The sequence below is a fragment of the Bos javanicus genome, chromosome 29, assembly GCF_032452875.1.
Source record: "Bos javanicus breed banteng chromosome 29, ARS-OSU_banteng_1.0, whole genome shotgun sequence".
Classification (NCBI taxonomy): Eukaryota; Metazoa; Chordata; class Mammalia; order Artiodactyla; family Bovidae; genus Bos; species Bos javanicus.
The window spans coordinates 47845740-47861656 of NC_083896.1; the positions used below are offsets into that span (position 1 = coordinate 47845740).

General features: G+C 51.4%; 1 protein-coding gene across 6 annotated transcripts in view; it reads left to right on the forward strand.

Moving 5' to 3' along the window:
* Positions 1-15917, forward strand: part of PPFIA1 (PTPRF interacting protein alpha 1) — a 76455-nt gene that overhangs the window by 28177 nt on the left and 32361 nt on the right. For 2 of the 6 annotated variants that reach the window (XM_061407305.1, XM_061407301.1), the window contains exons 1-7: positions 4860-5129; positions 6788-6934; positions 8279-8413; positions 9560-9643; positions 12280-12411; positions 13581-13643; positions 14593-14672. In XM_061407305.1, coding sequence (XP_061263289.1) covers positions 4956-5129; positions 6788-6934; positions 8279-8413; positions 9560-9643; positions 12280-12411; positions 13581-13643; positions 14593-14672 — 815 coding nt within the window. In that variant the 5' untranslated portion in view covers positions 4860-4955. Of the gene's footprint in view, positions 1-2727; positions 2830-3294; positions 3460-4136; positions 4212-4583; positions 4686-4855; positions 5130-6787; positions 6935-8278; positions 8414-9217; positions 9293-9559; positions 9644-12279; positions 12412-13580; positions 13644-14592; positions 14673-15917 lie in introns of those variants that run through there. The other 4 variants (XM_061407306.1, XM_061407302.1, XM_061407304.1 and 1 more) reach the window with 4 other exon arrangements.

The following is a 15917-nucleotide window of genomic DNA, read 5'->3' on the forward strand; positions in this document are numbered from 1 at the left end:
GGAAATCAGGTTTTTAAAACTGATGTTAATGGTTGGATATTGTTTTCCCTGGTCTCAATCCTAGAAAATGTCAAATGGAAATGCAAATCTATGTTACACAGACTTAGCATTTTAACCTGAAAATATTCCAATGACTGTTGTATCTGTTCACTTTCAAAGAGTGAACTTCAAACTTTAATTACAGTAAATAGAATGTCAGTTTTAACTGGCTTACAGTATTTTTTAAACAAACATTTTTTCCTAAAGAGAAAAAAATTTGGATGCTGACAGGTTCCTATCATAGAAATAGTGCAGATCACTTATTGCACATATTTGGAATTTATTCAGGCTCTACTAGTTTTTTCTGCAAAAATTATACAAACGCAGTGTACATATGAACATGCTTTTGGAATCTTAAACTTTGGAATTTCCTGTCTCATGTTTATCTAAACTCCTAAGTTTAATTTGCTCTGGTACTTTTTTCAGTTGAATTCTTTTGAGCAAAGAGAAGAGTTTTTCTTTAAGGAGTAAAAATAAGTGTGGCGTTCTATACGTTTGTCTTCTCCTGTATTCAAAGCGGTATTTCATAGAATGTTTTAACCGTTGGATTTGTTGTAAGAAGCGGTATTTCACAGAATGGTTTGACCGTTGGATTCATTGTAAGAAGCGCTTGTATTTAGCCAAAACGACGGGAGTTAAATAGTCTCTTCATAGGTGAGTGAAGACAGTTTGGTGCCATTAGGAGAAACTTAAGGAAACTGTGTGTGTAAAAGATACAGGCTCGTGCCTGGTGATGAACGGGTTAAGGAAAGGGAGCTGGCGGGAACGTGGAGAAGGGTCTCTTCTCTGGAAGCGGGGCAGACAGCAGCAGCGGCCTGCCTCCCGGGCCTGCTGGCCGCGCCCCCCACGACGCCTGGCCCCTCGCCCTTCGCGGCTCCCCTGTTGTCTTCCCCCGCGGGAACGCGCGCGGCCCACCAGCATCGCGGCCTCTTCCGCCTGTCCCACCCGCACGCCTCTCTCACCCGCGGAAACCTGCTCCTGTCGGCAGTCCCCGTCCACGCGGCCTGCGGTCTACTCAGAGGCCCACGGCCACGGTCCGGGCGTCCCGGCCGCTCCCTGCCCTCCCCGGTGTGTCTCACCCGCCCTGCCGCTCAGTGCAGAGGCATCTGTTTTCTCAGTGAAATTGGAAGAGATTAAACGAGGACTTCCAGAAAGCCCCCCCACCAGCTCACTGTTCATCTGGATCTGGGCCCATGCATCTGACCGCCTGTCTGCTGACCGTGGGTGAGCTGTGTGCCCGGGAAAGGTGCCCTCTGCCCGCTCAGCTCCCACCCTGCCCCGGACCCCTGCCATCAGCCTGCGAGCCCCAGCGTATCCTCTAAGAGGGCTCTCCTGACCCTGCGTCTCCTGAAACAGTTGCCCGATTGCCTTCAGCGCTTGACTGCAGAGTCCCTCACGAGAGCAAGCCTGTGCTCCCTGCACCCCCATCCTCTGTCCACTGGGCTTTCGACCCTGCCAGGGCTTCTGACCTGCTGTGGTCCTGGCCACCGTTGGCCTCCACTTCAGCAGACCCTCTACTGACCAGTAAGCGACTCCTTCTCCCGGTACCCGTTGACTGTGGCTGCTCCTCCCAGGGTTCCTGACGCCCGAGATGGTCCCCTTCCCTCTTGGCTTCCCCCAGCCTCCCTGGCTGGCACCTCTCACTTCCCAGCCACCCAGCAGTGACTTCTCGCTGGGCTCAAACCTCGGCTCTTCTCGCCCGCACTCAGCACCTCGCTGCTCTGTCTCATCTTGGCCTGTGTCCCCTAGGACTCCAGACTGGGAGGCTCTGGACTTGACACTGCCGCTTGAAGGCCTGAGTACGTCTCAGATTAAGCTTGTCTGAAACTGGACGGTTAGCGCTCCCTCCAAAGCCTGCTCTTCCCATAGACATCCCCCCCTCGGAGAACAGCGCCTGCCTCCTTCCCTCGCTCCTGGGGGGCCGTGGAGAGGAGACCCAGTCCCTGTGGCTCCCCTCCCTGCCCGCTTCCCAGCCATGATGCCCAGTGCCCGTGCCGTGTGGGCAGTCTGTCCGGTGTGAGGACACGCTGGATTGCTTCTCCCCAGCGGGACTGGAGCTTTGTGTTTGCCGGTCTGCACTGAAATCCTGGCGTGAAGGGCTGTTCACGTTCTGTCGCTGATCCATGCTCTTAGAAGCCACCTTGTCTCCAGAGAGTTCTGTGTGTGTGCCTGCACACGCGCGCAAATTGTGATAAAATACGTGTAACATGAATTGAACATTTTAACCAGTTGATTGAATGGGTGACTTCAGTGGAGTCAGGCTAACAGGTGGCTTGGGGTGCCATCAGCCTTTTTCCCAGAGGAACACTCCAAAGCCTGGTGGCCTTGTAGACCTTCCCTTTTTTCTTCACTCTCCCCAGAGGTTCCAGGTCACTTGTCTGTGTGTTGTTTAAGAATCTCTTTATCCACTTTGTTTTTAGGATTTATGTTTAGGAAAGTATCTCAGACTTCCCTGGGTCTGGAGAAGGCAGGCTATGGGCCTGCCAGGTTGAGGTGGAGGCTGAAGGCCGGTCTGAGTAGTGGTGGTCTGTGTGGTCGAGGGGTCAGTGGACCCCCTCTTCTCTGGAGGGGCAGGGAGATCCTTTGTGTGGAGCCTGGAGAAGCTTGACAGGGTCAGTCTTCAGATTCTCACTCTCTTTTTTAATTTGTATTTACATTTAGTTACTTACTCATTTAACTGTTTTCTAGGAGTTTGCAGCACTTACTAAAGAACTAAATGTATGCAGGGAGCAGCTTCTTGAAAGAGAAGAAGAAATTGCTGAGCTGAAAGCAGAAAGGAACAACACCAGGGTCAGTAAGGGGATTCTCATGTGTTGACATTCGCCCTGCGGGGGTCACCACTGGGCTCCATGTTGCTGTCTTTAAACTCTGTCTGGTTTTCAACCCATTTTCCACATTTTCCCACTGAGTGGCCCGGGGTGGATCAGTTCAGGGTTCTCATACCTTGCTTCAAATTTATGATGAGAGCTAATGTAATTTTAGTACATTTGAGGGGGGTTTCTCTTAACATTTTTGTCCACGCTTCACTTTGTGTGGGATCTTAGTTCCCCAAGTGGGGATTAAACCCATGACCCCTGCAGAAGTGTGGAGTCTTAACTACTGGGCCACCAGGGAAGTCCAGTCTAACTTTAGACTGAACTGGCGGGATTCCGACATGCCTTAGCACAGTTTTGGTCTTAGTGTGAGACTGAGAGGAGTTATCGGCCCCGAATTCAAGTGTGAGGCTGAAGGTGCTGCTCTGGCCCCGCCCTGCAGCTGCTGCTGGAGCACCTGGAGTGCCTGGTCTCCCGGCACGAGCGGTCCCTGCGGATGACGGTGGTCAAGAGGCAGGCACAGTCCCCGGCCGGCGTGTCCAGCGAGGTGGAGGTGCTCAAGGCGCTCAAGTCGCTGTTCGAGCACCACAAGGCCCTGGACGAGAAGGTACCAGCCACCTGGCCCTCCTGGATCTGTACACTTGCTGCGTTGTTAGGTGAACGACGCACGTGTTTGTGTAACTAGTCGACTTGAAAACTAGCTCACTTGTTTGTGTAACAAGTTGAGCGTCTTGTATTCTTGTAAATAGTTTTTTCTGTAAGAAGTCAGAGTTTTATATGGTTAAAAAGCGTTGCCTGCGTACATGCTCGGTCATGTCCGAGTCTTTGCGACCCTGTGGACTGTAGCCCCCCACTCTCCTCTCTTCACGGGACTTCCCAGGCAAGGACAGTGGAGTGGGTGGCCATCTTCTACTCTGGGGGACCTTCCTGACCCAGGAATTGAACCTGACCTCTTGTATTGGCAGGCGGATTCTTTACCACTGAGCCACCTGGGAAGCCCCCAGTTAAAAAGTATTAGTTGGCATAAATATTTCAAGATTTATTATATTCTGTATATGAATTTGCAGTTAAAAGCTGGGTAATAAAATTAATTTAGGATAACATTTTGTTCTCTCAAACTTAGAATTGAAAGCTGTTAACAAGCAGGTTTTCTTGACGTTAAGATCAATGAGAGACGTTAAAGGTGCTCTGTGGCAATAGCGTGTATCGGGGTGAGTGTACGGTGAGAAGTGCACTGACGTGCACACACACGGCAACTCAGTGACTCGGCCCCTTTCATTTCAGGTGAGAGAGCGATTGCGAGTAGCGCTCGAAAGGTGTAGTTTGTTAGAAGAAGAACTGGGCGCCACACACAAGGAGGTGAGCCTCATCAGTCTTCGTGTAAGTTCAGTTAAGGGTTTGTCACTTTAATCCCTTCATTATAAGAAAGAATGAAGGCCGTAGTGGTGGGCATCACATGTTACTTATCTTTCTGACTGAGGACCCGCCCACCTGGGTTATTTTAATCACTGGTAAACTAGACTGTGGCTCAGAGCTGCAGGATCTCTTAAGTACCCCTTTGTCCAGGAGAAGACAAATTCTGACTCTAATCACCTGGCTCTATTTGGCATGGATAGCATCACCACATATTTTCTTTTTATGTTGTGTTTTCAGTTTAGACTTGAGTTTTTCCAAGTAGAGTTTTGCTGTGTTTACTTATTTCTTTACTCTCCTTCAATTTTTTGGTTTCAGCTGATGATTCTTAAAGAGCAGAATAACCAGAAAAAGGTACTAACGGACGGGGTGCTTGATGTAAATCACGAGCAGGAAAGCGCGCCGAGCGCCAATGGAAAGGCAAGTCCTCGGTCTCGCGCTCTGTCTGGTTCTCGTCTTACCGTCCAGTCTGTGTGGGGCTGTTGGGACCTCTCACCAATGCACCATGTAGGTCTGAGCGGCCGTGAGGGTCGTGTGAGCTCCTAGAGTGCAGAAGGCAGTGTTGACCTCACCGATTGCCCGGAAGTACTGTGTTTCCTCCCTCCTGAAACACGGCCGCCTAAGGCTTCCTTTCCCCCTTAGAGATCCTCCGACGGCTCTCTGAGCCACGAGGAAGACCTGGCCAAGGTGATGGAGCTCCAGGAAGTCATCGACAAGCAGTCACGGGAGCAGAGCCAGATGAAGGAGCGCCTGGCAGCCCTCTCTGCCCACGTGACGGAGCTGGAGGAGGACCTGGACACGGCCAGGAAGGACCTCATCAAGTCCGAGGAAGTGAACACGAAACTGCAGCGGGACGTCCGCGAAGTGAGTGACGGCGGCCGTGTCCGTTGTCCTGCGGTGGAATGTGGGTCCCTTGTTCTCCCGGTGATCTCAGCCTTGCGGTGGCTGCGTGAGCAAGAGCAGAGCACTGGCGGGACCGCGGCCGGCTGCCTCCCTGCCTCTGCGTCGTGGGCTCTGGGGCAGAAGAGGCCTGGTGTGTTGGCGGTGGAGCGACATGAGGGTGGCCTTGGCGCTGTGCCGCACCCGGGCTGTGGACTCCGCGCTTGTACCAGTTCTAGGGGCCCAGGTGTTCCTTTTTTAAAAATTCATTCATCCATTCATTCATTTATTGGCATGTAGTTGCTTTACACTGCTGTGTCAGTTTCTGCTGTACAGCAAAGTGAATCAGCAGTGTGTGTGTGTATGCACACACACACACATGTGTTCCTCTTTTTTGGATTTCCTACCCATTTGCTTCACCACAGAGCACGGAGTAGCGCTCCCTGTGCTGTACAGTAGGGCTGATTTTACGCGTGCTATCAGCAGTGAGTATGTGTTACTCCCCACCCTCAGACCCTCAGGCCCGAGCTGTGTGACCATGTGGAATCATGATGTTCCTGGAGGTCATGTCTGCGGGTGTCATGAGTTATGAGAAGCTACCTAGCGGTCACTGTGAAAACAAAAGACTGCTGGGGGCTCAGGCCTCCCGCTGTGAGCCTCACCTCGCCTCTCCTTTGTACACAGACAGACAGCGCCCACCCTGCCCCCCTCCCCCGTGAGATGGTCTCAGAGAGACCCCTCCAACACGTGGTACAGCAGGCGGACTTGTTTAGTAGCTTAGTGTGAGTGATGCTGTGTGAGAACTCAGAACAGGAATATGTGCACGTGTTTGTATAACCTATTCACACTACTCTTTGGCAACAGGAGGAGATTAGGTGGCAGAGTTTAATACATAGAGAATTCTGGAGAAAGTGTTTTTAAGACCTTTCAGTTTTAATGTTCAGACTTTGCCAACATTGGTTACTTAGTAACTACGGAGGGACCTGAAATGGGTTTTGAGCGGCGGACAGGAGTCGCACCAGCAGCAAGTTCTGGTCCTGGTCTGAGCGCTTCATACACGTGGTGTAACTCCGCTTCAGAAGAGTTAGGCTTGAGAAGGCTGCTTCCAGTTGTGTTTCACTCTGACCTCTCTTTCCACTCGTTAATATTCTTACTTTAATTCTGAGGAAATTGCATGAGATTTTTCCAACTTTTACTCGAGGAAACGAGCCTCAGAGCTCCCCGTTGGATCTGTTGAAGGTCCCTCCCTATTCTGGGTCAAGGCCACCTGTATGGTGTAGCAGACAGAGGTCCTGACTTCATGCCAGATACCTTCCCTCCTGGAATTCTTGGAATAATAGGGTAGTTTAGTATACTTTTTGTTTGATGTTTGGGTTTATTATGTAGAAAAGAAGCTTGGTAAACCGAGTGGCCAGACAGAACGTTAAGACAGATGGGTGGCAGTCGTGGCAGATGAGACCTTTGAGGTAGGCGCGTTTTTGCTCACATCAGGGAGAACTGCCACGTCTAGGACTTTAGTCTTGAGGACACTAACTTTATGTTTGATTTGAAAGTTAGGATTTAGCCCAGCTTTTTTACTCTTAAGTGTGTCCGAGCGTTCCGTGATAACGACTTACCTTTCTCCTCTGCAATGCCCGGTGTAGGCCATGGCCCAGAAGGAGGACATGGAGGAGAGAATCACTACCCTTGAGAAACGCTACCTCGCTGCACAGCGCGAAGCCACCTCTGTGCATGACCTCAATGATAAACTTGAAAATGAAATCGCAAATAAGGATTCTATGCATCGACAGGTACTGACTGTGTCTGACTTCTGTAGCGGTGCATCACCGAGGAAGCTAAAGACCTTTTCACGAGGTTCCCACGTCGGGAATCAAGTCCCGGTGTGATGTTCTTATGACCCTAAAATACTGTGTTGAAAAGTGTGGATGTACATCATGGTAAATCAGCTGTACTGGAATGAAATACAGTTTTTAAAAATTGGGGGTGACTGCAACTTACAGGTTTGAATTATTTGGGACTTGGTTTAACCGTTTTGTGGAATTCCACTCCTGACTCTCTCGTTTTACTTGAACGTGAATCGGTTGGCTTATTAGTGTTTTTACTGAAAGAGCAGAGAGCGGCAGGGAACTTCACGGCAGCTGGCTGCCTGCTGGAAACTGGGGTCACTGTGACAAAAGGCAGGGTTAGAGCTCCGGTCTGATTAGGGTGTGCACCTCCTGTGGTTTGGTGAGCCTTACTTGCTCCTGTTCCTGTGTGGTCTCAGATAATCAGGACTTAACCAGGAGAACCAAATCTGGCTTTTAAAGCAAAGTGAGTCGGTCTGGTGTGTTGCAAAGGGTATCATTGGCCCCAACACAAAAATAAAATACTAGAAAGCCATTGAAATTTATGATGTGGAATGCTAATTAAGAGCATTACGATATACAAAGTAATGGCTGTAAAAGGCAGATCAGAAAATACCCTATACCACATGCTGTTGTTTTCTGAGGGTTTTAAAGCATGTCGTATTGTTTGTGTATGTACATAGAATAGTAACACACACAGAAGAAATAAGAAAGCTGCTTAGAAACAAATGTTAACCTCTCAGGAACCTGAGTTTATAGATAATTTAATTTTTTTTTCTTTTTTAAAAAAGAATCTGTCTAAATTTTCTACGTTGAAAGTTTTTCAGACTAATAAGATCTTTTAAAAGAACAATCATGCGTTCACAAGTATCAGTTGACTGGCATTTCACCAGGCACACTCTTAGCAGGTCTGTATTTCAGAGGAGATGAAAGCCGTATTTTGGCTCACATGCCCGTGGCCATCTGTGGTCAGTAGGGTTCCCTTCAAATGATGATTCTGGTGACGTTTTAAGAAGGGTCAGTACTGAACCCTTCTTCCCTTGTCAACAAGAATGAATAAGCTTCTATAGAAAACTGATCTTTAATATACAAGAACTTTTTTTTTTTAAAAAGACTTTTTTGGGGACGTTTAGGAAAAGCAAATACTCTGGCGGGAGGTATTCTGCCCAATGAGACTAAGCCCAGGAACACTGAGAGAAGATTTACCGTGACACAGCTGCCGAAGCAGAGCTAATCCAGTAGACACGTGCGTTCGGGTTTTGTCTCAGCGACTCTGCTCTCCCTTTGTAGACAGAGGATAAAAACCGGCAGTTGCAGGAGCGCCTGGAGCTGGCGGAGCAGAAGCTGCAGCAGACGCTGCGGAGGGCGGAGACGCTGCCCGAGGTGGAGGCCGAGCTGGCGCAGAGGGTGGCTGCGCTCTCCAAGGTGCTGCTCTGGGTCCGCAGGGCCGGGTGTGCGCAGAGGTGGCCGTGCTCTCCAAGGGGCTGCTCTGGGTCCGCGGGGCTGGGGGTGGGCGCGGGGAGGGCCTGTTCCCATGCTGTGCCACCGTGCCCCTGTCCCAGCTGCTCAGTCCAGGCAGGAGCGCAGACACAGGGGTCGTGCTGCCCCTCTGAGATGGGAGCACTCCCGGAGTGTCCGACAGTCCCTGCTTCTGTGTCATCCCTACGTTAATCTCCCTCCGTTTTGTCCCGTGTTCTGTGTGTCTCCAGGACGCTTCAGCTCCGAGTCACTGCTGCTCAGAGTTCAGTCAGTCAGCAACTCAAAACCTTAGCAGGGTAGTTCTTCGCAGACCCAGGAAAATCCCATTCTCTTAAGTCTTGGGGCCCCACTCCCAGCTCGCCGTCCCCGGGAGCCTGCGGGTGAGAGGCTGCCTCCCGGGGATGTGGCACTGTGGGGGGCATCATCCCCACTGCCAGCCAGCCAGCCACCCTGTTCTTCTGGCGGGAAAGGTGTTGCCCCGCGCTGCCGGTGGGCACTGGCTGGGCATGGAGAGTCGGGCAGGGCCCGTGCTGGCGCGGCTGTTGGGAGCGTTGCGCAGAGCTCAGTGAGCGGCTGAGGGGCCCTCCGGTCGCGGGCGGCCGGCCGGCGTGTCAGGTGCTCGCAGACCCTCCCAGAGCAGGGTCACTAACAGCCGCCAGGGGGCGCCCTGCTGCCTGTGATCTTCCTCTCAAGGCTTGGTTTCTCCTTTCCCCCGGCATCTCTGCTGTCCGTCCCCGGTCGGCCTTGTAGTCGGACCTTTTGTCTTCCGGAAGCTCTGCCACTAAGGAGGCTAAACTGTTCGAACTTACCTCCCAGCTTAGGAAGGTAGAACGTGTGCCTCGCGCGTCCCGCGCTTGCCGCTGCCTGCTGCCCGCGCTGGCTCGTGGCTCGCCACACGCAGTCCTTCCGTCGCCCACGTGTCACACGCAAAGCCACACAGGCGGCGTGAGCGGGCGTGCGGGTGTGCCTCCCGCGAACCCGGGGCCCGTGGTCTGCATAGAGCATGGCCCGCTTGCCGCCCCTGTGGTCACAGCCCACGTGCCGTCAGGACGGGGCGCTGCGAGTGGGACTGACCCTGTTCTTGGCCGACAGGCGGAAGAGAGACACGGCAACATCGAGGAGAGGCTGCGGCAGATGGAGGCCCAGCTGGAGGAGAAGAACCAGGAGCTGCAGCGGGTGCGTGTGCTGGCGGGGAGGCTGCGTCTGGGCCGGCACCACCTTTCTCTGCCGCTCCCGTCTCTGCCTTCGAGTGTGTGCGTGTGTGGCCCCATCTGCTGACCCGGGCACCCGCCTCCTCAGGAGCAGGGCCAGAGGTGGTCGCCCATAGGCGGTGGGCAGGGGCCAGGGGACCTCCACATCCAAGGAGGCTGCTTGTTGCTCTGAGAAGCCAGTCGGGGGAGCTTCTCAGGGTACAGGTGGCCTTTAGAGTGCCCCTCAGACAAACCTGAGGTGCCAGTCCGGGGCCCATGAAGCTGCAGGCATGGCACCCATGTGTGCAGCCTGCTTGCCTCAGAGGAGGCTCCTCCTGGGCAGGAGGAGAACTGTAGCTGCGCTGCGACAGAAGGTGCGTCAGGGAAGGGTGACCATGGGGGCTCGGGTCACCGATCCTGAGAGAGGTTTCCCGGAGGGGCTGGCCACACGGCGATGTGGACCATCCAGGAAATGGAAGGGCGTCCCAGGTCCAGCCTCAGGCGTCGGTGCTGTCCCCACCACACCTGTGTTCTTGCGCCTGGCCTGCAGAGCCTCAGAGGCGGGCTCCCAGGGGGCAGTGGTTCTGACTCCATCATGAGACCCGCGGTGAGGTGCCCTCCCCGCCTCGGCAGAGAGCTCAACGTCTCCCGATCAGGGACGCTCTTCCTTACTTTCAGAACTGCTGCTCGAGGCTGTTGAGACCGGGATGCTCTTTATGACTAAGCCAATTCAAAGTCAACTTTTATTTTGCTTTAAAAGTATTTGAATGCCGATGTCTTAATGTGGAATCTGTGACAGGTTTTATTTTCTTGGGCTCAAAAATCACTGCAGACGGTGACTGCAGCCATGAGATTAAAAAATCCTTGCTCCTTGGAAAGCTATAACAAACCTAGACAGCATATTAAAAAGTAGAAACATCACTTTGCTGACAAAGGTCCATATAGTCAAAGCTATCTTTTTTTTACAGTAGTCATATATGGATGTGAGAGTTGGACCATAAAGAAGACTGAATGCTGAAGAACTGATGCTTTTGAATTGTGTTGTTGGAGAAGGCTCTGTTTTAACAGAAAATAATATGTTTTTTAATTTGTTATGATGGAAAACTTCAAACACGCCCAAAAGTGGAAGGAGTAGTATAATAAATACCCGTGACCTATCAGTTAGCTTCAGCCATTTCCAACACAGGGCCAGTCTCAAACATATCATTCTTTTGTCTTCTCTCCATTTTTTTTTTTATACAGTAGGTCCTAAAATAGCTTTTTTTCAAACCATGAAATTGATGTTCATTTTATAAAACACAGACTTGCCCACTTTGTTTTCACATTTAAAAATTGCTTGAGGTAATTACTTCTAGTTTTTTAATATGAATTATCATAGCTGGGAAAGATTGAAGGCAGGAAGAGAGTGGATGACAGAGGATGAGATGGTGGGATGGCATCACCAACTCAATGGACATGAATTTGAGCAAGTTCTGGGAGTTGGTGATGGGCAGGGAAGCCTGGAATGCTGCAGTGCATGGGGTTACACAGTCAGACAAGACTGAGCAACTGAACTGAACTGAATATGAATTATCGTTGGAAGAAAAGCTGTGACCAACCTAGACAGCATGTTGAAAAGCAGAGACATGACTTTGCCGTCAAAGGTCCACCTAGTTAAAGCTATGGTTTTTTCAGTAGTCATGTGTGGATGTGAGAGTTGGACCATAAAGAAGGCTGAGTGCCAGAGAATTGATGCTTTTGAACTGCGGTATCGGAGAAGACTCTTGAGAGTCCCCTGGACTTCATGGAGATCAAACCAATCAATCCTAAAGGAAATCAGTCCTGAATATTCATTGGAAGGACTGATGCTAAAGCTGAAGCTCCAATGCTTTGGCCAATATTTTTTCCAATACCTGATGCGAAGAACTGACTCACTGGAAAAGACCCTGATGCTGGGAAAGATTGAGGGCAGGAGAAGGTACGACAGAGGATGAGACGGTTGGATGGCATCACCGACTCAGTGGATGTGAGTCTGAGCAACCTCTGGGAAGTAGTGAAGGGCAGGGAAGCCTGGCATGCTGCAGTCCATGGAGTCACGAAGAGTGAGACACAACTGAGCGACTGAACAACAGCAGTCATTACAAAGAAGTCAAGTGATGTCGGAAGTAAAGAAACGTGAAAGTCTATCTCCACTCTCCTTTTTCCAAAATGAATTTTCTCACCTTTTGCTTTATAAGTTGAATTCATTTCACCCCCTTAATCCAGACTCAGGCTTCTGTTTACATATTGGGAAATTCCTCCACCAACATGTGTGTAAGCTGATCCCCTTTAAAGTCTGCTTGATTCTGAGTGTACATCTGCTCGCTCCCCAAGCCCCTCCGACAGGTAATGGCTGGTGACAGTAAGGTCCCCAGGTGCTCTGCCAGACAAGCGTTGGGAGTGACCTTTGACCAGTGAAGTCCCTGCCTCCCTCTGCACCTGCCTGTCTGCTCTGGTGATGCTCGAGCCCACCAGAGGTGGCCGTGGGAGGGGACCGCCTCGGGAACCGGGGCGCAGGCCGCTCACGTCGCGGCTCCCCGGTGCTTTTACAATAATGACCGTGCTTGTGCTTGACGTTGATGAGTTTTTGTTTTCCTGTTTTAGGCAAGGCAGAGAGAAAAAATGAATGAAGAACACAATAAACGCCTATCAGATACCGTGGATAAGCTTCTGTCCGAGTCAAACGAGAGGCTTCAGCTCCATCTGAAGGAGAGAATGGCTGCTCTGGAGGATAAGGTGAGCCGGCCCCGCAGCTGCTTTACCAAGAGGTGTCTGACCCGGCCCAGCCTGGTTTGTGGGGGGAGCCGCGGGGAATCTCCAGGACAGGAGTTGGAAAGCTGTTCCCATAGAGGGCCCCACAGTGAGTGTCTTTATTGGGTACGAATAACTGAGTAGCAGTTATTTCACGCTACTCAGTAAGCGTGATGGCATCCATAGGCAGTGTGTAAAGGAACAGACATAGCCGTGCGCCCAGGTCCACCCTCACCCCTTCGTTTCTTTCTTAGAAGTTTATTTCTGGGGCTTTCCTTGCGGTCCGGTGGTTGAGAGTCTGCCTTGCAAGCTCAGGGATGCAGGTTCGATCCCTATTTGGGGAGCTAAGATCCCGCATGTCGCGGGGTGAGCACGACAAAGGAACCCCGCGTGATGCAGCCGAGGCCCGACGCGGCCGCATCAATAAGTTTAGTTCAGTAGCTTTTATATAATGTGATAGAAAAGATTGAATCAGCTAAAAGAAAGCATTCTCATATTCCAACTCCAGCCTTCTCTCTTTTCATTTGCTTTGGGAAATGTCTGAGAACCTCCATCAGAGCAGCTCAGTGGGCAACACTCTGGTTCAGGTTCGGTGAAAACCTGTCCCAGCTGCACCAGTGCCCTAAAGACAAGGCCCAGCACCTTCCCTGAGGTCAGCGCTTGGGCAACGCTTGTCTGAGAGAGACCAGTGGTCACTACAAGTTCTGCGGCACGTTTTCCCCCACAAAACCCAAGATGACACACACACCTCACTAGAGTCCACACAGGGAAGGCCCCTCACTTCACCCTGACCTGTGGGCCGGCCCTGAGGTGGGGATAGTTTTGTCTTGGGTTTGAAGTTTGCATGTGAAACCTGCACCAACTTCCTGAGTGATCACTGAACTGCAAAAGCTGAAAGCAAGTTTAAAGCAGTTTCACTTACCCCAAGGAGCTGGCCTCCTTGTATCTAGAAGATCAGTCCGGGAAGAAGATTGTCTGTGTACAAGTCAGTGTTAAAAGTTGTCATCTGGCCTTGTGCTAGCACTTCACGCTGGGCGTGAGGCCCACCACGCATCCCGAGGGGCTTTATGCTTTCAGACAGAAGTGTAGCTGCCCCGCGGTCCACGCGGCATCTGTAAGAATTGATACTAAAGCACTCCTTGTATCTTTTTCAGAATTCTCTCCTTCGGGAAGTTGAAAATGTGAAAAAGCAATTAGAAGAAATGCAAAACGACAAGGTACTTGAATGTCTGAATCGTTCAGAAGTTTGTTAAGAGCCAAATTGAGCTGGAATTCATCTGGACTACTGCAGATGCTTAGTGGAAGTCGAGTTACATTTTCTTTACGGCTCGTCCACTGCTGCATCGTGTACAGCGTTTCTGGTTTTGAACGTTGAATGTATTTGCATTATAGGTGGATTTAGAGTGTGTGGCCATCCTGTGTGGATCAGAATCCTGAATAGTCCTTTCCGGGTTCACTCGAAAGCTGAACAAAGCATGAGCCTTTCACGTGGACAGTACTGTCCATCAGAAAGATAATACAAGCCACGTACACAGTCTAAAATATCCTAAAATCGAACGGGCTACTTTACGTTCTGTTTTTCACCGTGGGTCTTGAAATCTCCTGTGTGATTCCCACACCGAGCTTTGCACCGGCCTGTCTCGCACTCCGTGGCTGCACGAGGCACGTGACTGCCGTGGCCTACAGCACAGAGCTGCCGGGTTGAGTTGAGTGACCCGCAAGCTTGACCCATGTGACTTGTTTTACCCGTGAGGAAGTAAAGTGGGGTGCAGAGGAATGAGTGTGAGGAATGCCTGGGAGTGAGTGTGAGCTCCGTGGAGATGGTTTAAAGCAATGAGAGGAGCGAGGGCAACAGAGTGAGTCCTGCCCCCCCAACCCCCGCCCCAAGTCAGCTTCTCTCTGACGTCATTGCTGGTGATGGCTTGCCACGTTTCCTCCAGAAGCTTTTCTACACCTGAGATGGAACTTCCTCCTCATTATGGTTTATGAGGTTTAACATTGTTCTGAGAGTTTATACTTGCTATGGGACTCTTAGGGAACATTTTCTCAGAATTAGAATGTTGGGAGTTGATACCTACTCACGTAACCTGTTCTGCACATTTTGGTGCAAGTCATTTTACATCCGGAAAGCAAGCGCTGCAGGCTGTGTCATTTGCTGTTTCGTAGGACCAGCTGATTCTAAACCTGGAGACCCTGAGAGCCGAACTGGACCAGACGAGGCTGCGAGGGGCTCCCCTCCACCAAGGGTAGGCTGCTCCCCCGGGCAGCTCCCCTCAGCGCTGTCGAGCGTGACAAGGGCCTGTCTGGCGTGTGGACAGTATGACTGGGTGTTGCTCATGGTCGCACCTCAAGGAGCCTGTAGCTTCGTGGCCAGCGAGAGGGAAGAGACAAGCATCGTTCCTTAGGGTTGAACTTGGTACCAGGGAAAGTGGTGGTCACACTATTGACAACACTCAAAACCACAGGCAGAGGTTTGGAAGTGGGGACCGACCAGTTGATGTTTGGGTGTATTCGAGGGGCCTGACAGACTGTGGCACTGATGTTTCTGAAGAGTCGCAGAAGGTTAGTGACCTGTAGTCTTTTTTACGTGAATGGAGACTGAGACGTGACTTGCTGTTGGCTGCAGTGGGAGGAATCACCTGGCTTGTGAATGAGATAAGCAGATTACTGAACATCCTGATTTTTTCTTACTCCCATTATAGGGGCAGTAATTCTTACTAAGTATTTAGATTTTTCTTTGGCTTCTTCATGGAAAATGGTCACAAGTGAGAGTTAAATTTTTAGCAAAGGTTATTAAAGTGCTTAACTGGTGACATTCATTCATCTATAGGAAGTTGACTTCTGCTTGAATCCTGACTTAGGAGGCTGTTTGGAGCCCACACGCGTATTTCTGCATTTGTGTGCTTAGGGGATCCTAACGGTCCAGGGCCCCCGGCCAGCCTTCTTCTGGAGAAAAGGGATATCATTGCAAACAAAGACAGAGCCAGAAACTGGCCCTGTGTCTGCAACCACGGCGGGTGGAGTTCAAGGGGAGCACGTGCCCTGCGGGACGGATGGGGGACATGGCCGGCCTTGCCCACAGAGCTCCTCCAGGGTGAGGGCCTGGTGCTGTCAGGGGGAAACCCCCTGCTCCCGGGGTGGACGAGGCGAGTGTGAGGAGGACTGTGCGGACAGCGGAGGAAGAGGAGGTGGACACGGCCTCCTGCTCTCGGGGCTTTGGGTAACGAGGAGGGCGCTGGTGCTGGGACCTGAAGGCCTGCGCGGTTGGGGGTTCAGAGGGAGAAGCCTGGTCACCAGTCCCCTGCGTGTCAGTGAGAGAGAGAGACGAGAAGAGGAGGCAGGCGCGGGGCAGGAGGGGCCACTGTGCTCTGAAGATGGGGGCCTGCAGAGGCTGGGCGAGGGAGGGGTGTCTCCAGGAGGCAGCTCTTGAGGGGTCAGTGACTCGGTGGCAAAGGTGGGGCCTCAGGGCCGGGCTTGCAGGCAGGGCAGGC